The following is a 21188-nucleotide window of genomic DNA, read 5'->3' as shown; positions in this document are numbered from 1 at the left end:
AATAACGGCCAAGAGGATCCGTCGTGCTGACCACACGACACCTCGTAAACTGCAGGCCTTCGGGCTGAGCAGCGGTCTCTTGGTAGGCCACGGCCCTTCGGGGCTGCTGTGCCATGCGGTGGGGGGGGGGGGTTAACATATATTTTTAACATTTTTGTATAATTTCTCTAATTGGAATACCTTTTGTATGTAGTACCTACTATCTAAAACTAAATCTCCCTGTATTAATTTGTATTACAATAAACGAAGACTCTCTCTTCAGTTGATGGCCTTCCGTGGCTGGAAGAGAAGAGCATTCATTCATTCATTCCTTCATTCCTTCATTCATTACCCCCTGCGGGTGGGGGACGCACATGTAGAATACACCCGCGGTATCTCCTGCCTGTCGTAAGAGGCGACTAAAAGGGGCCCAAGGGGCTTTCAACTTGGGAGTGTGTGTTGGTGACCACGGGGCCCTTAGCTGAGCCTTGACATTGCTTCCACTTACTTGTGCCAGGCTCCTCACTTTCGATCCTATCCAACCTCTCTTGGTCAACTCTTGTTCTTTTCCGATCCCGACGGTATTAGAGCATTCGAGACCTAGGGAGTCTTTCATTTTCACGCCCTTCATGGCCCTTGCCTTTCCTTGTCCGTTACTTCATTTTTCGAAGTGACGGACCCTTCTTTCTTCTTTTTCTCTCTCTCTACCCCCTGTGGGTGGGGGGCGCAGACGAAAATACACCCACGGTATCCCCTGCCTGTCGTGAGAGGCGACTAAAAGGGGCGACCAAGGGATGATTGTCTTAGAACCATGAAACTACTTTTCATTAGTACCATCACGCGAGGAACACCATGGGTCGCCTTTACTTGCGAGTTGTACCACTATATTAGGTACACAATAGGTTTGTGATTCGTAGCAGCAGTGCGTGTGGACTGTGGGTTTCCAGTACCCGTGAGTCGTACCCATGTGAGCAACACCAGGGTCAGGGCGTTGCCTGTGAGTTGTACCACTATATGAGCGACACCGTCGGTCTGCGTTGCCTGTGATTAGTACCCACTATGTGAGGAACACCACGGGAATACCCGCACCCGTTATTAGTACACCTAGGTGAGGAACCTCATTTGTTTGCGTTGGCTATGAGTGGCGTCATTTTATGAGAAACGCCATAGGTATGCGTTACCTGTACGAGGTACAATACTTGTGAGTAGTACCATAATATTTGGAACACCGTGAGTTTACGCGACCTTTGATTAGTACCGCAACTTGAGAAATGCCATGGTTCTCCTTCACTAGCGATAAGTACCATTATGCGGGATCGTTGACATAGATATTGCCCATTTAGACAAGGGTCATTGATTCACAATTGGGCTCTGGAAGCAGTCCCTTGGTCAGTAATATTGTTTATGGGAATGTGAAGCATTGCGCGTCTTATCCACTGATTGTTTTAAATTCATGTTCATCAGTTCATTCCTCATCATCACGTTTTGAATTCTGGTCAGTGGATGAATTTTGTACTTTTAAATTGTCATCGCATTTCGTCTCATTTCGTACCATACGGGCCGATGACCTAGATGTTAGGCCCCTCTTAAAAACAAGCATCATCATCACCATCATTCATTCAACTTCGAGAGATTCCAACGATCGGTGATAAATCTCTTTTGTAGCATTTCCAGAACATATTACGATGAATCAGCTAAGGAGACTGGGCTGAGGAAAGAGGAATTAGTTTTAAAGGATATTTGATCAATTGTAAAACAGAATGACTAGAAAATTAAACCTTTATTTCTTACTTTTATCACAGATATATATCTTAGTCTCCCACTCAGTTCAGTGAGGTATAAATACTTAAATAGCATCACTTACAAAATGAGAGTAAAAACCTCTGTGATACACAGAATACAATAACAAAATTCTCAAAGCTTGAGACCTAGAAACATAGCACAGCCCTATTATTCCCTACGTAATCACCCCCTTACAAGACGTGTTTCTGTAATGTCCAATGTGACGTGGAAGGTACCTGAAGGTCACTCCATGAATACCTGAGTACTCAATATATCACTCATCCCGCGGAACAAATGGCTTATATTGTGACGTGGAAGGTACCTGAAGGTCACTCCATGAATACCTGCAGTACTCAATATATCACTCATCCCGCGGAACAAATGGCTTATCTTAATTTTTGCAGAAACCTACCAAGGTCAAATATCTCTATCTCATGACACTAACAAGAAGAATCATTTCGTCGTAATATTCAATAAATAACCAAATGTTACTTCCTTTAGTTACGGTGGACGTTGATATTATTATATTGTAAATTTGTGAATTTACACAGCTGCTTTAGTTAATGAGAACTCTTAAATTGTACTTGATAGAAATACACAAACGAGGACTGTATATTCAGCAAGCGCTATTTCCACTGTAAGAAAGTTGTGGAAAAATGCAGGGAAACGTATAATAAAAGTCAAATGCAACGTACCTATATTTGGGAATGTTACTACTTAAGGAATTACATATTTCTGGTCTGTACTTGCTGGTGACATTCGATTGTATTCAACTCCTGCAATGTAGGTGGGTGAAGAACTAAAGAGAATTTTGACGTGGAAATAGTACCTTATGAACAGACACTCCCCAAATGTGACTTACAACACTTTGGTTTTGACTGGTCCACATAAGAAAGTAATACCAGGTCAATATAGGAGAATTCCATTTCATTCACATACTTCATTAATATTTTGTATTAAACAAAATCAAAAAGCTGTTTCATGTAACTCAGAATGGTTTGACAACATTCGACGAATCGGTGATTTCGAATTGTTTATAAACAAAGAGATGCTTCCCTGAGAACTTTAATTTTTTGACTCTCTTTTTTCCCTGGGATGAGTGATATTTCCCTTCTTATCAAGTAGGCAACGGAATGTGAGTCCAGGACACTTTGGGATTATCACTCATTATACCCAAAAATCGTGAATATAGCTCCAATTGAGAACAAAACACGCGATACCCGCAGCAGGTGGTACGGCCACGCCTTACGCCGCGATGAAGCATCCGTGGTGAAATAGATCTCGTGGTCGACCCAAGAAGTGTTAGCTGGACCTTATACAGGAAGCCACTCGCTAACTTCAATTACACCTTCACGATTAACTGGACAGGACCAAGATGCGATCAGCGTGTCAAGCAGCGAAACCTGCACTAGAGTGAGGTGAAAGCTTTGAAAGTGATATAAGAGTTCGTAACGGTGATAATAGCAACAACGTTTTTCGTGCAAAATTCATTGACAGTAACATTTATTAAGTAGAAAATTCACAGCGAAGTAGGAAGTCAAAGTAAAGCTGATGGAAGTAAGGGTATATCTCTGAAACACACTAGAACTTTCCCCTCATGTCCTGGAAAGTGTAGTGTGTTAAAACTTGGCGTTATTCCAAGTTTCCTTAATCATATCAGCGGCCTTTTCTCCTACCATGACAATGCCAGCGATAGGATTGGAATTAGGAACGCGTGGGAAGATGGAAGCATCTGCTACTCTTAAGTTTTCCACTCCAATCACGCGCAACTGAGGATCTACGACAGAATTCTGATCTCCAACAGGTCCCATTCGACAAGAACCTGCCTGGTGGTTCTCAGGACCTGTATTTTGACGTACCACACAAGCAAAGTACTCATCAGTGCCGAACTTAAGATTTTCACAGCCCGCTACAGGTGTGGTGTCCACTTCGAGACCCCATCGCTGAAGAGCAGGCGTCTTACTAATTTCAATCATCAGTTTAAGGCCTTCTACAAGAACATTTACGTCTTTCTCAACGGACAAGTACTGGGGGTCCAAAATTGGGTACTCCAGAGGGTTAGTACTCTTCAACTTGAGAGTACCAACACTTAGAGGCCAAACGTTGGTCGGTCTAGAATAAATGTAACGCTTTCCACATGTAGAGAGACTTCCATCACTGCATTCCTCTTGTAGACCAGTTCGGGAACAAGCGGCATTAAAGCCATCGAAAAACACTTGTAAATCGGGAATATCATCCTCAGCGTACTTGGATTTCAAGAAGGCTGTGGTTTGGGTCAGCCCAGTACCGGCCATTGGGCCACCGTGAGTTCTTACAAATTCGCTGAAGGCCTCAAGAGTAAGGGTTTCATAGCCAGTATCGTTGGCCAAGAAACCAATTCCTACTGAAACGTGATTATGGAGGTTACGTCCAACTGGAATATCGCTGACTACGGAAATTCCGAGGTCTTCCAGATCTTCCCTTGGTCCAACACCAGATAGGAGAAGGATCTGAGGTGAACCTATAGCTCCTGCTGAGAGGATTATCTCCTTCTTGGCTTGAATAGTTCTAGTGACACCATTGTCCAACAATACTTCCACACCATAAGCCTTCTTAGTATCGGGATCAATCAGTACCCTGGTGACGTGAGTATTAATGGAAAGGTGAAGATTACTTCTATTGTAGTGAGGTCTCAAGTACATTCTTGGGGTGCTTCCTCTGAGACCATCGTCAACCATCATTTGTGCAATGTTAACACCGGTCTGGTTCTTACCATTCAGATCTCCCGTACGATATCCTAGGAACTGTGCAGCCTCCACTACAGCCTCAGCCATTGGAGGATGATTTGAAAACTGCTGAACAACAAGAGGACCATTAAAACCGTGGTAACCTTCATCTACTTGTGATGGGTTCTTATTTTTCTCTGCTTTTATGAAGTAAGGCAGAACGGAATCGAATCCCCAACCATCATTTCCTAAACTTTCCCACAAGTCATAAACATTGCGATGTCCTCTTGTGTACATCATCCCCTGCATCCCACCAGTTCCAGAGACCATTTTCCCACGGGGCCAACTACAGACCCCGTTCGTGGAAAGGCAGGCCCCCTCCTGCGGCACTGTCGTATAGTTCCAGTCCAGGCTGGTGCCCACGGCGCTGACGGCGAATGCTGGCAATTCAGTGGCTGTGGGTTCCTCGGGTCCAGCTTCTATTAGTAACACTTTCCATTGAGGGTTCTCGCTCAGGCGACTGGCGACCACGGGACCAGCGACTCCAGCCCCCACTACAATGAAGTCATATTCCAGATTGTCCTCCTTGAGAAGAGTTGAGCCATCTCTCCCAAGACGATGGCAGGGGTCGGCTATGTCACATTGCTTGCTCAACAATAAATTGACGAGCCCCATGAAGAGAGTGAAAGTGGCGCCACATGTCCCCGCCAGGAACTGTGGGTCCTCGAAGCCGCACGAGCAGCAGTCTGCAGACATTTCCTGGAACATCAAAACTACAAGTTATACAACGCAATAGTTACATAAATCGAAAAGCAAAGACAAGCAAGCAAAGCAAAAGCAAATTCATCTCCATGCAGGCCCTTGGAAGATTAGAAGGTACAGGATTCCACTACCCGTAACTTTGGCATTAGGTGGGAGAGATTGGCTAGTCACATACCCGGCTATCTTTCAATACAGGAATTAACCTGGTACTCATTTTTGGTATGGGGTGAGTGAGCCGCAGGGCCATTCGTCTCTCCAGAAGTGGAAAATTCATTTTTAAATTTAGACGCTTTTGGACGGGGAGTTTTACCCACATCATTCTGCCTTTACTGCATTGATTTGGTAACATCCATTAACAAGAATAAACTTCTAAAAATTCTGAACACAACTGTATTAGACTGGAGATGGAGGAGTCAATTTACCGTGAAAATGAAAATTAAGGATGACGGTAATTCAAATAGAGGAGTTACGACAGGATTCATAATTAAATCCTGGGCCCTGTTTCAAAAAACTAACCAATAATATTAGAACACAAAAAATGAATTATTCGTAACCAAATTCTGTTTCGTAAAGATTTACACATGACTTATAAAATGGCTTCACTCAAAATATTAGTTGATTAGTAAGCTGATACAAAGGTAGGTTAGAATCGGTTTGTTTCGTATGTTCTTGGTTTGCGTTTGTTCCTAGCAGTAGGCTAGTGCTTGACTACAACCGGCTATTAATCCATATATGTTCCATAGGCTCACTTGATATTTCCATTGCTGTGAATTTGATACACATTAAAATTGATAAAAGAAGTAAAAACAATGTGAGAGAGGAAAGTTTCTTTGCGGAAAGTGCTTGAGTTATAGCGTCAACTATTAGCAGCCAATTGCACACTCTATAACCCTCCTTATTTATTTACTTTTTTGTTTTATGTCCTCTTTAAATTCTCTGTTGAGATGGACTAGCAAACTTTTGGTTTACTGGTGGTATAAGCCAAGGTATTTTAAGGGAGAAATGGAGGCTCCGAGCATAACTGCACCAGGGAAAGGTCTCCAATCATTAACCATCTTATTGTTCAAGTCATTTAGCCTTAGAACTCTAGAATCACCGACACTACCTGATGAATTCGCACAAATATAGTAGAATTCAAATTTGGTTCACATACGTGCATTACGTCCAAGGAATATTTCCCGTATCGGCCAACAAATGCTGTAAGGTCGGTGCATGAATTTTGAGGGTTCCATCAGGTACTCCACAAACTAAAGGAATACTGCCAAGTTCGCTGAATGTGGCAAATACTTCACGATAGTCAGCAGATCAACACACAACATTTTGAAGAAGGGGTCATCTATCGCAGTCACAACTCTGCAGACTGAAACCCCATGCTTATCACAAACACAGTGATACTGTGCATCTCTACAAACTCGAGGAGTGCAACATACCAGCACAGGCTGTTTTTTGCCTAAACATTATTGAACGGTGAATACCTACACTCGCCGTTCCACATCACTATTTGAATCACAGTCGATCATTTAACTGGTTTTCACGATTTTATACCAAAATATGAAAAACCACTTCCTTTTGGTTTCACTAAATTGTGGATTATGAGTCAAAATACGCTTATGGAAATAATTCCAATAATATGAGTAAATTTTATTAGTCATGTTGTCTATGAAACAATTTACTAATATTGTTAGGTATATGTACTAATAGTTTTGACTCACAAACTAATTACTAATATTATTACCTAGTAACTCTATGAAACGTAATACTAATAATATTAGTTAATAATATTGGTTTCTTACCAATATCAGTTAAAATACGAATTTTAACACTTCCTATAGGTTGCACAAGTTAATATCCGAAAGAAGCATTGCAATGTGTTATTCTTGGCTCATTTATGATGTGTGCAAATTTTATGATTAGGTAAATAATTGATAGGCAATCTGCCACCTGGGCGACTGTCATGAATGCAGACCATTGGTGATTTATTTATTTATTTATTTATTTATTTATTTATTTATTTATTTATTTATTTATTGAACAAATGGTAGGATGAATGTTTGGTGTAAGTTGGAAAGCTGTTTCCTTTGTGGTAAGTTTACGAAGTAAAAATATCCGGTGGAGTGCAGCACATTGTGTGATTGGGATAAAGCGACACCATAAAAGCCGCTTGGATGGACAATTATTCTGAGTAGATTCTCGGGGCCAAAGCGCTTCCCATTCGACACAATATTAGCTTGAACAACGGACAAAAATTAAAACATATCTAGTCAAGGAGAAATTTATCTAAAATCTGTAAATCTTGATTGTAAAACGTCGCAATTCGAAATACAGTTTTCATTCGTGTTAATAACATAATGTGTAAGCCGTATGTGACTCAATACATCTCAGAAGTTTTCAGTGAAGGTGCAAGCATTCTTTCTCTGAAAATTTTCATTCATTCTAGTCGGCTTGGAAAAAATAACATAATTTATAAGATGGTCAAAATGATGAAAATAAGTAATTTTAAATTATTTATGAAGTACGAATATGAACGTGGTACAAAAAATAATTGTTAATAAAGGCTCCCTAAATTAAATGAGCAATTTGAAATTGTTTTAACGTGAACGGAACTGTTATATTGAGACAGTTTTCTCATATTTATTGCACACTGAAGCCCATTTCTCTTCAAAAGTGTATGGCAAACAATTTGTTTATCAAGAAAATTATTTAGTTGTTTTTTAAATGGGGGATATTTGGAAAGAAGTCTCTTCCAAGGGACCGGGCGAGTTGGCCGCGTGGTTAGGGGCGCGCAGCTATGAGCATATATCCGGGAGATAGTGAGTTCGAACCCCACAGTCGGCAGCCCTGAAGGTGGATTTCCGTGGTTTCCAATTTTCACACCAGGCAAATGCTGGGGCTGTACCTTCATTAAGGCCACGGCCCTTCCTTCCCGTTCTTAAACCTTTCCTATCCCATCGTCGCCATAAGACCTATCTGTGTCGCTGCGACGTAAAGCAAATAGAAGGAGAATTGAATTGCTGTTGCTCAGTAAATTTTTCATGTTTACAAATGATTTCTGTTAAATACAATGAATAATATTAGTTTAGGGCTGGCGTCAGGAAGGGCATCCAGCCGTAAAACAGGGACAAATCCACATGTGCGGCCCCACAAGTGTGGGAAAAATCGGTAGGGAAAGAAAGAAAGAAAGATAGAAAGAAAGAAAGAATGAAAGACAATGAAAAATATTTGCTATTACAAATAATGTAGTTTATTTAAGGAGTCCGCTAAATTGTTGCAATGATGACTTCAGCGACGGTCATCAGCCCGAAAAACAACTGTTTTGGGGAGCTTGCACTAAAAGAAAGTATGTTTCATTTTTTTAAATGAGTGCTGAAACTTTAGTCTCAAACGTGGCATTGTAATCTTTAAAGAAGATTCGCAAAATATGATATGCCTGAAATTCTTTACATTTTGATACAAACAATATAACACACAATAGTCTATCTATTCCGATCCAAATTATTTGTTTTATTAAGAATATGCTTTTGAATCGGATAAAGAGGATAAGGTATTATCATCGTAGCCTTACTAATATTCATATCATGCTTGATTATTCCTAAAACATAGAAATCAATGGAAATCAACTTCAACGTCTTGTTCCATTTCAAAGAGAAAAGGAGATTCTTGATTCGATGAAAATGATAAATATTCATCTGCTCTTAATTGAACGATAACATTTTTAAGGGTTGTTAAAAATGATATAACATTGATAGAGGTCTGAAACATTTGTATAATTTAATACGTTTTCATAATTTACTAAGTATATTTTAATGACAGGGGTGTAATGGAAGTGAGATGCGTCGTTGCTGCCCATCTAGCAACAATAATATAAGAACTCGGCAAGTTTGAGTTCTCTAGCCTCTCTCACTTCAACTCCAAGCACGTAACCTACAAGAGGTGCCCCTGTTAAGCCGAGCAACCCAGTGGAAGGTTGGGTATCCAACCCCAGCGGGAAACTGGGTCGGCGAGCCGATCAGTGCGGGAGGATCACCAATCCGTCATTGAAGCAGGCGTGGTGATTATGCTTCATACCCTTTAAGTCAATCATGATGAGTGGCATTAACGTTAAATCTTCCGGAGGTAAATTAGCCCCACAGTCGGATCTCCGGGTGGGTGCAACTTTGATGTCCGAAGCATTAAGAAATGTTGGAAAGAATTCATAGATATTCCAGATCTGTACATACAACTGTCGTTCTCTATTAGGCAATGACAGACTAGAAGAGATCGAGAAAGAACTTACAAAAATCAACTGGAGTATTGTTGGTTTAAGCGAAGTGCGCCGTAAAGGGGAAGACTGTTTCCGTTTGAAATCTGGCAACTTGTTCTATTTTTGTGGTGATCCGGAAGGGAAATTCAATGGAGTTGGCTTTTTAATTAACAAGAACATTGCTGATAGAGTATCAATTTTAGAAGGATCTTCCAGCAGAGTAGCTCGAATGGTCCTTAAGTTGTCGAATAAATACAAATTGCAGATCGTTCAGGTGTATGCTCCCACTTCAAGCCATCCAGACGAAGAAATTGAGTCCTTTTATGAAAGCCTTGATAACACCTGCAAAAAGGGAAGTGATTGCCACTTCCAGATGGTTATTGGAGACTTTAATGCAAAAGTCGGTACCAAGAAACAAGGTGACACTGTGGTGGGTAAATATGGAATTGATGACCGAAATGATAGAGGTGAGAGATTAGTCCAGTTTGCTGAATACACCAATATGTCCATCATGAATACATTCTTTAAGAAACATCCTGAACGAAAATGGACGTGGAGGAGCCCTAACTTCAGTGTAAAAAATGAGATTGACTTTATTCTGTCGAATAGACCGCATATTGTAAAAGACGTATCAGTGTTAAACCGATTCAGCACTGGGAGTGATCACCGTCTTGTGAGAGCAAGAGTTGAACTTAATGTAAGATATGAAAGGAACAAACTCATAAGAAGGAAGAGCAACAGAATCAATCTCAAAAACCTAGAAAACAATTCGGAATCATTCCGGGCAGCTCTTCAAAGTAAGTACCATGTAACTAAGGCTGAAGATCTAGCAGAAATGATTGTTTCGTGTGCTCAAGAAATCGGGGGCATATGTAAGGAAAGTGACCAACCAAAGAAATTCAGTGACAAAACTAAAACCCTGCTAAAGCGAAGGAGAGAAAAGAAAATTCAGACTGATCGTGACATGATAGAATATTCTGAAATATGTAAGGCAGTACGAAGAGAAATGAAAACTGACTTACAGAAATTCAGGGAAGACACTTTAAGAACAAGCTTAGAGAGCAAGACGAGTTTCAAGACAGCCAAACGAAAACTCATAATCGGTAAAAAGCAGCTAATTGCTCTAGATGGAAATGATGGTCGAATTACTGAAAAGGAGGAAGTTTTGAAATTCATCAGAGACTTTTATTGCAATCTGTATAGCAAACCAAAGGAAGCCCTGAATGGACCTAAACTAAATGATATATCTAATGTTCCAGATATTCTCCCTTCGGAAGTCAAGTGTGCTTTAGATAGTATGAAAAAGGGAACTGCGCCGGGTGATGATGAGCTTTGTGTGGACATCCTGAAACTCACAGGGGAGGAGACAATAAATCACTTGGCAAAAATATTCACTTCCTGTGTGCACTCGGCTTCAATTCCAACATCATGGAACAAAGCAAAGATCATACTGATACATAAGAAAGGAAATATTCACAGTATCAAAAATTATCGTCCTATCAGCTTGCTCTCTATTTTGTATAAACTTTTTACAAAGATCTTGTTAAATCGAATCAGTTTCATCCTTGACTCAGCCCAACCTATTGAACAAGCAGGTTTCCGTAGTAATTTTAGCACAATAGACCACATACTGACTGTAAGAGAAGTGATAAGCAGAGCAAATGAATATCATTTGCCTCTCTGCATTGCCTTTGTTGATTTTGAAAAGGCATTTGACTCTGTCAGCCATACAGCTGTCATGCAAGCTTTACATGAGCAAGGAGTGGAAGCAGCTTACATCCAAGTGCTCAACAATATCTATGAGACTTCTTCAGCTTTCGTTAATATCGGTAAATCAACCCCAGAATTCCCCATCAACAGAGGTGTCAAACAAGGTGATCCCATCTCCCCGAAACTATTCTCAGCGGTCCTAGAGATGGCTATGTCTAAGCTGAGCTGGGAAGAAAAGGGAATTAGAATTAATGGGAAAAGGCTAAATAACTTGAGATTTGCAGATGATATTGCTTTACTGGCAAACGACTTCGAAGAGCTCCAGACCTTAATTACAGATCTTGCATTAGAATGTCAGTTGATTGGCCTAAGCATAAACCTTTCCAAAACAAAAGTTATGTCCAACGAATGGGTTCAAGCTGGAAATGTGAATATTAAGAATATGCCATTAGAAGAGGTCAGTGATTACATCTACCTTGGCCAGATTATAAATATGACAGGTGATATAAGACCAGAAATCTATAGGCGCATCAAGCTCGGATGGCAAGCATTTGGAAGGAATTCTTCAGTATTAAGATCAAAAATGCCAGCAAATCTGAAGAAAACAGTATTTGACCAATGCATCCTTCCTGTGCTGACTTATGGCTGTGAGACTTGGACTCTGAACGAATTCACAAAAGGGAAACTTCGGACCGCGCAGAGAGCCATGGAAAGGTCAATGCTAGGCTATACAAAGAAAGATAGGAAAAGAGCTGATGACATCCGGTCTGTTACAAAGGTTAAAGACATCTTAGAGAGAGTACGCTCCTTAAAATGGCAGTGGGCTGGCCATGTTGCACGAAGAAATGATGATAGATGGACAAAACTAGTGCTGGAGTGGAGTCCGAGAGAACATCGAAGGCCTAGAGGAAGACCACCGGACAGATGGGACAAAGATATCAAGAAGATCGCTGGTACCACTTGGATGAGATCTGCCCAAGACCGTTCTACTTGGAGAAGACTGTTGAAGGCCTACCTATACCCACGACTTAAAGAGGCCACATCATTTTAATGATTGAAATGGCTGATTGTATATATTGTATTTTAATGACATTTACAGTTCGAAAAGTAAAAGAGAGATTTCGTTGTAAAACATTTTAAAATGGAATTTCTTATTATATAACATATCCTTACAGCTAATTTGTTAAGTAAAATGTTAAACTGTTAGTTACAACTGATGTGATTTCGATTTATAATCTGTTTCATGTACTATATCAAATATATAGTTCATTGTATTAATATATGTCTTCATTTCTTACTAATATGCCATATTTACTAAAAATAAATAATTATTCCGTACATATTTGTAAAAATATCTAAGTTGCTTGAATATCCCAAAACAATATTGTTAACATGCAAAATCAAAACCAGGAAATCTATTTTTAAAAATACAATACTACGACCTCAATTTCCATGCAGTTCATGTTTCTAAATCTCTAAATATTATAACAATTTGTTATAGCAATCATTTAGTAGCTACATACTGTGAGAAAGAAGCTAGCAATCGGTTAGTAGGTACGTAGTATTAGAAAGAAGCGGTTCAGCCATGGTTAATGTGCATATGCACTGTTATCATCAGCACATGCGATGTTCTGTTCAATTGATAGTACCTTTAGAAGACGTGTTCTTTCTCTTTCTGCGACACTTGCTGAGCACTGGATACATTTCTTCAAGCACTTGAAGATGGTTCCTACGGGTCTGCACCAAAATACAATTTCCACACACACACACACACACACATTGAATTCATTAGTTTCTCCTCAGAGGCTAGATATGGATACTCAAAGGAGTACGAAAAATGACACTTCTAATTCATTTCCGAACTGTCTTATAACAAATCGTCTTTAAGTAGTTGAACTCCGCTTCACTGTAATGTAAACATGGACAGTCAGAGAGAGTACGAATCAGAGAACACCTTACATAACCTTGTTGAATTGTTTCTTCATCTGATTACAGCACCGGGGTTCCATACCCACCTACAGCAAAAGTGGCGTCTCTACATTTCCAGCTCAAGTAATCTGCCACCACCACCATGGTGACTAATGTACACCGAGAAATGTCTAAAGATCTCTCATTATACAGCGAGCAGCGTGTCGTAAACCTACGAGAAGCCGGAGATGAATGTTTCTTTTTCTATTTTTTATTTAAAATATTTATAATCCCTTTAACTCGATTGTCATATCGTGACTAACATTACATGTTTACATATTTACACAATTTACAGTTTTACATAAGCAAAATAATTACATTGAACATACAATCTGTGAAAAAATAATCTTTATATTTGGTAACTAGCATGTAGTCCGCCTCTGTGGTGTAGTGGTTAGCGTGATTAGCTGCCACCCCCGGAGGCCCGGGTTCGATTCCCGGCTCTGCCACGAAATTTGAAAAGTGGTACGAGTTCTGGAACGGGGTCCACTCAGCCTCGGGAGGTCAACTGAGTAGAGGTGGGTTCGATTCCCACCTCAGCCATCCTGGAAGTAATTTTCCGTGGTTTCCCACTTCTCCTCCAGGCGAATGCCGGGATGGTACCTAACTTAAGGCCACGGCCGCTTCCTTCCCTCTTCCTTGCCTATCCCTTCCACTCTTCCCATCCCTCCACAAGGCCCCTGTTCAGCATAGCAGGTGAGGCCGCCTGGGCGAGGTACTGGTCATACTCCCCAGTTGTATCCCCCGACCAAGAGTCTGAAGCTCCAGGACACTGCCCTTGAGGCGGTAGAGGTGGGATCCCTCGCTAAGTCCGAGGGAAAAACCGAACCTGGAGGGTAAACAGATGATGATGATGATGAACTAGCATGTACCCGCATGCCTTTGCTGGCAGGACCTAGTGTTTACAGTGCACTATGCCTTCTGATATAGGCTAGAGCAATTTTGTTACTTTCATAGATCTGTCTCTGTCTTATTCTTGGGTTTGACAATATGAAAGTGACTGAGGTATGAGCGATGCTAGTAATGCCAATCCTTATGCAGCCAGTCCCTGTTATAAATGGTGTGAAAATATCGCTCATAGGGTCGCTTGGTGCATGCATTACAGCGGGCTTGGCAGACTGATATGTAATAGCAACTCTGGCTCGGTGAGGAAAGCAACGGGAAACTACCTCACTGCTCATTTCCCTAGTACGCCTCTTCAGTGATGCCTAGGCCATCTATGACAGCTGATGGCAGAGCTGTTGAGGATCCCACCAGCGGCATCGCTGACGGACTGAACATACATACATACATACATACATACATACATGTACCCGCGGCTTCATCCGCGTTTATTAATTCAGCTGTTAGATGTTTTAAATTATCTATTTACAAGCAAAATAAAACATTTTATTAACACGCATCGTTTTTACAGTGAAATACAGTACTTATATTTTTAATAGCTGTGCCCGCGACTTCGAATGCGTTGAATTTTCTTTTTGACTTATAAAGCTTCCTTGTCAAGTTTTGATGTATTTTGACTTTTTTGGCTTGTCGTATTAATATAACACATTTTGAAGTTAGTATCACTGATTACCGTACTTCACAATTGACAGAAAAATAACCGTTGTTGTCTTTTACCATTAGGCCCTATATGAAACGACCTTAATGCAATCAATACTTTTAGTACAGGAGAGACAGAGGCCGGACAATGAAACTGTGATGTTATGGCTATGGCCATGTGCAGCGGGAAGAGGAGGAGCTTTTCGAAGAAATAAAGCGCTCTGTATTATTATTATTATTATTATTATTATTATTATTATTATTATTATTATTATTATTATTATTATTATTATTATTATTATTATTATTATTATTATTATTATTATTGCCCGTCTTCATGGCTGAATGGATAACATGCTCGCCTTTGGTCACAGGAGTCCCGGGTTCGATTCCCGGCCGGGTCGGGGATTTTAACCTTCATTGGTTAATAATAATCCAACATCCCTGCAACTCACACACCACACATAACACTATCCTCCACCACAATAACACGCACCTACCTACACATGGCAGATGCCGCCTACCCTCATCGGAGGGCCTGCCTTACAAGGGCTGCACCCTGCTAGAAATAGCCACACTAAATTATTATTATTATGATCTCCACTGTAACGGGAGCTTAAGTGGGGTAAAAAGTAAATAGTCTACAATGACCGAGTTTAGTGCTGAATTCACAGTTTTTGGGGTCGCAAGGCTGATTGGTGAGATTTTTAACGACAGTTGGAATTGTGTTTAACATATCTATAGCACAATGGGTAAATCCATACATACGTATTATTTTTTGAAAGGATCAAATATTTCCCGGTTATTTCGGGCTTCAACACAAACAAATTTTTACTCGAAAATGAAATAATATAAAACATGAAATCGGACACATATAAATAGTTCTAGAACTTCTTCTTCTTCTTAATCTGTTTACCCTCCAGGGGATCCCACATCTACCGCCTCAAGGGCAGTGTCCTGGAGCATGAGACATTGGGTAGGGGATACAATTGGGGAGAATGACCAGTACCTCGCTCAGGCGGCCTCACCTGCTATGCTGAACAGGGGCCTTACGGGGGGAAGGGAAGATTGGAAGGAATAGACAAGGCAGAGGGAAGGAAGCGGCCGTGGCCTTAAGTTAGGTACCATCCCGGCATTTGCCTGGAGGAGAAGTGGGAAACCACGGAAAACCACTCCCGGGATGGTTGAGGTGGGAATCGAACCCACCTCTACTCAGTTGACCTCCCTAGGCTGAGTGGACCCCGTTCCAGCCCTCGTACCACTTTTCAAATTTCGTAGCAGAGCCGGGAATCGAACCCGAGCCTCCGGTGGTGGCAGCTAATCACACTAACCACTACACCACAGAGGCGGACAGCTCTAGAACTACATAATATAATTACATCTCAATAAGGAATTCTATAAAAATTCACTTCACACATAATTAACAGGCAATAGAAATCTCAAACATTCAAAAAATTATCCGGACAATACCGTGTACTGGAGCTAGTTTGCCCATAAATATGGAAGAGCACTGAGAAAGTCCAGGTTTCGACGGATAAAATTTAGTAGAACACAGAATTCTAGAAATGTCTTTAAATATGAACTTCCATCTACTGTATATTAATTGGAGTCATCACTCCTGGTTAGGGAAGGCTTCAAGGTTCCAGATTCTGCACTGCAAGTTCATTGCTCAGTATTCGCGACATTTGCGGGAACTATTAACAGCCTGCATGAGAAAGTTTGTAAATAGAAGTCTAGCATGGGTATTGCCGTCGTCAAGGTAGACCAGGCTTAACTTCCCGCTCCAGTTTCCGACCTTGACTCTCTCTCTCTTCCTTGAAAACTGACCGAGCCTTTCTCCACCGACCGCTCGCTCCGTGCTGACAGCATTTGATCTTGTATGAATCTAGACGTGATATGATATTCACGGCCTAAGAAATACTCTTGAATGGATCGAGGAAACTAGTTCTCTGACATCCCGAGACACGTGATCATAGAATCGTTCTTTCTTTCTTTCTTTCTTTCTTTCTTTCTTTCTTTCTTTCTTTCTTTCTTTAATCTATTTACCCTCCTCTACCGCCTCAAGGGCAAGGTCCTCGAGTGTGAGACTTTGGGTCGGGGATTACAACTGGGGAGGAAGACCAGTACCTCGCCCAGGCAACCTCACCTGCAATGCTGAACAGGGGCCTTGTGAGGGGATGGGAAGATTGGAAGGGATAGACAAGGAAGAGGGAAGGAAGCAGCCGTGGCCTTAAGTTAGGTACCATCCCGGCTTTTGCTTGGAGAAGAAGTGGGAAACCACGGAAAATCACTTCCAGGATGGCTGAGGTGGGAATCGAACCCACCTCTACTCAGTTGACCTTCCGAGGCTGAGTGGACCCCGTTCCAGCCCTCGTAGCACTTTATAAATTTCGTGGCAGAGCTAGGAATCGACCCCGGGCCTCTGGGGGTGGCAGCTTATCACTCCACTCAGGCTCGGGAGACCAACTGAGTTGATGGGGGTTCGATTCCCGCCTCAACCACCCTCGAAGTGGTTTTCCGTGGCTTCCCACTTCTCCACGCAAATGCCGGGATGGTACCTAACTTAAGGCCACGACCGCTTCGTTCCCTCTTCCTTGTCTATCGCTTCTGATCTCCCCATCGCTCCACATGGCCCCTGTTCAGCATAGCAGGTGAGGCCCACCTGCACGAGATACTGGTCCTCCTCCCCAGTTGTATTCCCCAGCCCAAAGTCTCACGCCCCAGGACACTGCCCTTGAGGCAATAGAAGTGTGATCCCTTGCTAAGTCCGAGGGAAAAACCAACCCTGGGAGATAAACGGATTAAGAAAGAACAAAGAAAAACTTGAGGGTGTCGCAAAACAAATAGCAAAAAATTAACCATTTAAGATTAAAATTCTCTACCCAGACGGGAATCGAATTTAGCTAACAAACGGATGACGGTGTGGGATGTTTGTTACATGAGGAGGAGTGTATTGAGACTGTCTAGCCGTAGCGTTTACCTGAAAAGACGTGGGTTCGAATCCGTATCAGGAAGGTGAAAAACAAAGAAACGAGATTTCTACTTTTCAAGATGCACGTGACCTTGTGGTTTATTCAGTCTATATTAAAAATGAGTATCAGGCTAATTGTTGGGGGCAAAGGCGGCCGGGTATAGAGGTAGAGGTTACGAATAGTGCAAGCTTTTATATTCCATCTTGAACGGAGGTGGCTTTATATTGTCTATTAAATATCAAGAGGAATTAACCACAAGATGTTAACATCCCTTATCTGAGCGGGAATCATACCCAGGTCTTCTGAGCCAAACGCTGACCATTCAGTTGTCATGTTGTCAAATAATATCCGTGCTTATCACAAAGAAACATTATTATCGATGAATGGATCACATTCTTACGCACAATTATAAAAATAACTACAGGTCTTTAGAAACTCGGGTCAACAAGAAGTGGCACACGCATTCTCTGGACAGGCTGCAACAGCTGATCTCCTCGGGCTACCTGAAGCGACCTTGTGTGGCTAGCGATGTCTGCCGCGCGATGATCCTCGTGCACGACTGATTCATCACTTCTCGCGAAAAGTATTACTCTCAGATAAATGCCATGACCTCACAGCCTCTCTAATTGACCAGGAAGTTCCTGAATTATACAACAGTTGTATCGGTCAAGTTCATGATCTGCCCCTATCGCTTCCTTGTCCGGTAATCTTGAGCAGTATTTCTCAACCTTTCTGATAGAGCGGCTCCTTTTCTGTTATCGGTACTCCATATACATGCAGCCCGCTGAGGTGTTTAGATGTGCTTTAGACAAAATGGAAACTAAAGTAACCTTACAAAATCAAATTTATTTGAAATTATTAACTTACATGTTAAAGATCATGTTTATTAAAATTAATACCTGAACGAATTCACCTACTTCAATAAGAAGAAGGAGAAGAAGAAGAATAAACTCTTAAACTTACAAGAATTGGGGATCTTGAAAAAATTAGAAAAAGTTGAAAGAAGAATTTTGAGAAAAATACTGGGACCTAAAACAAATCTTCAACTCATTGAACAGTTACAAATCCAACCCAACTTGGTTCATTGAAATTGAAAAGGATATGAAAAACGCTGGAATTAAAATAGATACGATAGGAAACAACACGTTTCAGAGCAGTAACAAAAAAGGCAGGATTTCAGAAGAGAAAGAAATTAACAGTCCGCCTCTCTGGTGTAGTGGTTAGCGTGATTAGCTGACACCCCCGGAGGTCCGGATTCGATTCCCGGCCCTGCCACGAAATTTGAAAAATGGTATGAGGGCTGGAACGGGGTCCACTCAGCCTCAGGAGGTCAAATGAGTAGAGGTGAGTTCGATTCCCACCTCAGCCATCCTGGAAGTGGTTTTCCGTGGTTTCCCACTTCTCCTCCAGGCAAATGCCGGAATGGTACCTAACTTAAGGCCACGGCCGCTTCCTTCCCTCTTTCTTGTCTATTCCTTCTAATATTATTCCCCACAAGGCCCCTGCTCAGCATAGGAAGTGAGGCAGCCTGGGCGAGGTACTGGTCCTCCTCAGTTGTATCCCCCGACCCAAAGTCTAGCGCTCTAGAACACTGCCATTGAGGCTGCAGAGGTGGGAACCCTCGCTGAGTTCGAGTAAAAAAACAGAACCTGGAGGGTAAACGGATTAAGAAAGAAAGGAAGAAATAAAGATCACTGAAAATTGCATTCTTAAAACAAGTGAATTTTAAGAATAAGGTATATTTTTGCTTTAACTTAGTAACATTTGTATAAAGTATGGCCATATAAATAATTGAGATACACATTCTTATTAAAGCATAATGTTAAAATATGCTATGTTGCTAAATTTTCGACCTATTTATTAAATGTTTAAAACATTAAAATATATTGTCTGACGTGCCATAGAAGTCGTGTTCGCGTGTTACCTAGTAGGGACGAGTGTCATAGGTTCACCATTCCTGTCCTATACAGAAGAGCAGAAGAAGGAAGTAAGTAGGAGAAAGGATGAAAAGGTACTGGCAGAGAGTGAAGGCAGATAAGGTTAAAAATACTGCAAAGATTGTCAAACGAGGTCCATAGACGACCGAAACGAAAAAGAAATAATAATAATAATAATAATAATAATAATAATAATAATAATAATAATAATAATAATAATAATAATAATAATAATAATCATTCGTGTGGCGTTAGCAACAGTTTGCAGGCATTTTAATTTGACGTCATTTCGGCTGCCTGATTGTGAATTTACACATTCCGGTTTACTCTGTTGGGTGGTCTACGACTAAGTTTTAATTTTTCCAGGTAAACAACAAATGTGTCGCTGAAGATCTTTTACATATTGACATCGCACAACATGGAGTGCGAATAGACTTCTTTCTGATCTTCCAAAATCCGTCTACCTCTGCCCGGGTTTGAAACCGCGATCAGGGAATCTGGAGGCCACTGATCCACAGAGAGATAGGGATAGCTTGCCCTACCTAGGAATGTATTGAACAAGAGGTGTTCATGATATTTTATTTACAACTAGCAAGATACCCGTGCTTCGCTACGGTATTATACTGAAATTTATAATTGAATGCTTATTGTTTTAGATATATAATCCGCCGAAATTCGCGATCTGACCCGTTTTCTGCGAGAATCCGCCAAAATTCGCGATCTGACTCGTTTTCTAATAGATTACGGCAAGTTTCCTCCCATTTATCAATCTTTCTTTCCAGCAAACGATTTCGTACTTCCCGGGCTAGGTCCAGGTATTCCACCCAGTTAGTTGGGTCCCTAAATCTTTGCCATCTTTTCCTATAAGCATTTTTAATATGGATCAAATCCTTCAGGGGATCTGTCGTGGTGTCGTTTTGGGTGCCTTGGCGGTAGCCTACTGAACTCGCGGCCGGACTGCATTCTTAGCCATTAGCCGTCCAGGACCCGTTTCCAGCGTGGTCCGCACATGTGACGACGGTCCAGAACATTATTATTATTATTATTATTATTATTATTATTATTATTATTATTATTATTATTATTATTATTATATGTTCTGGGCCCCACAGAAATATGCAAGACCGCTACTTGGCGGTAAATTACATCTGCTGCCATTGTCATTGTTGACAATGTGGCCAGCACCATTGTCGCGCGTAGGCAAGTGTGCGGGATTTCTGGCGATACGAATGACATACCTCCATGTATTAATGACCTTATTATAGAGGTGAACAATTTGACGGTCAATATCATTCCTATCATTTATTTCAAATGTGTTTAAATTTTTATTTATATGCCAGGATAATCTACTCTAATCTAAGAACGTTCTCCGAAGGAAAAGATGGCTGTTGAAAAAGAACCCAGGAAAGATTAAAAATGATCGGTTTATGATCAGAATAAGTACATCGAAAGTCAACAGCCTGTTTCCTATCATTAGACAGGATCAGGGATGGAATGAATAAAGCCCCATCAAGCGGCGACAATATGAATTGTGCCGGCTGCCGAAGCTCCCCTCTGGGGCAATGATCGATGAGTGACAAATGAAATGAAA

The 21188-nt window shown here is 41.1% G+C and overlaps 1 protein-coding gene across 2 annotated transcripts in view; it reads right to left on the bottom strand.

Moving 5' to 3' along the window:
• Positions 1 to 1740: 1740 nt before the first annotated feature.
• LOC136860792 (glucose dehydrogenase [FAD, quinone]) overlaps positions 1741 to 21188 on the bottom strand; it is a 29785-nt gene continuing 10337 nt past the window's right edge. The window contains exons 2-3 of one of the 2 annotated variants that reach the window (XR_011017611.1): positions 2106 to 5225; positions 1741 to 2019 (exon numbers count right to left, since the gene is read on the bottom strand). Coding sequence is in view for 1 of the 2 variants with exons in the window: in XM_067138781.2 (XP_066994882.2) it covers positions 3381 to 5222 (1842 nt within the window). In the remaining variant the exon portion in view is untranslated. Of the gene's footprint in view, positions 5226 to 21188 lie in introns of both variants that reach the window. The other variant, XM_067138781.2, reaches the window with a different exon arrangement.

Source organism: Anabrus simplex, chromosome 1 (assembly GCF_040414725.1).
Source record: "Anabrus simplex isolate iqAnaSimp1 chromosome 1, ASM4041472v1, whole genome shotgun sequence".
Lineage (NCBI taxonomy): Eukaryota > Metazoa > Arthropoda > Insecta > Orthoptera > Tettigoniidae > Anabrus > Anabrus simplex.
Note: the sequence above shows the minus strand (reverse complement) of the source record. Positions and strands in the feature narration are given on the sequence as shown.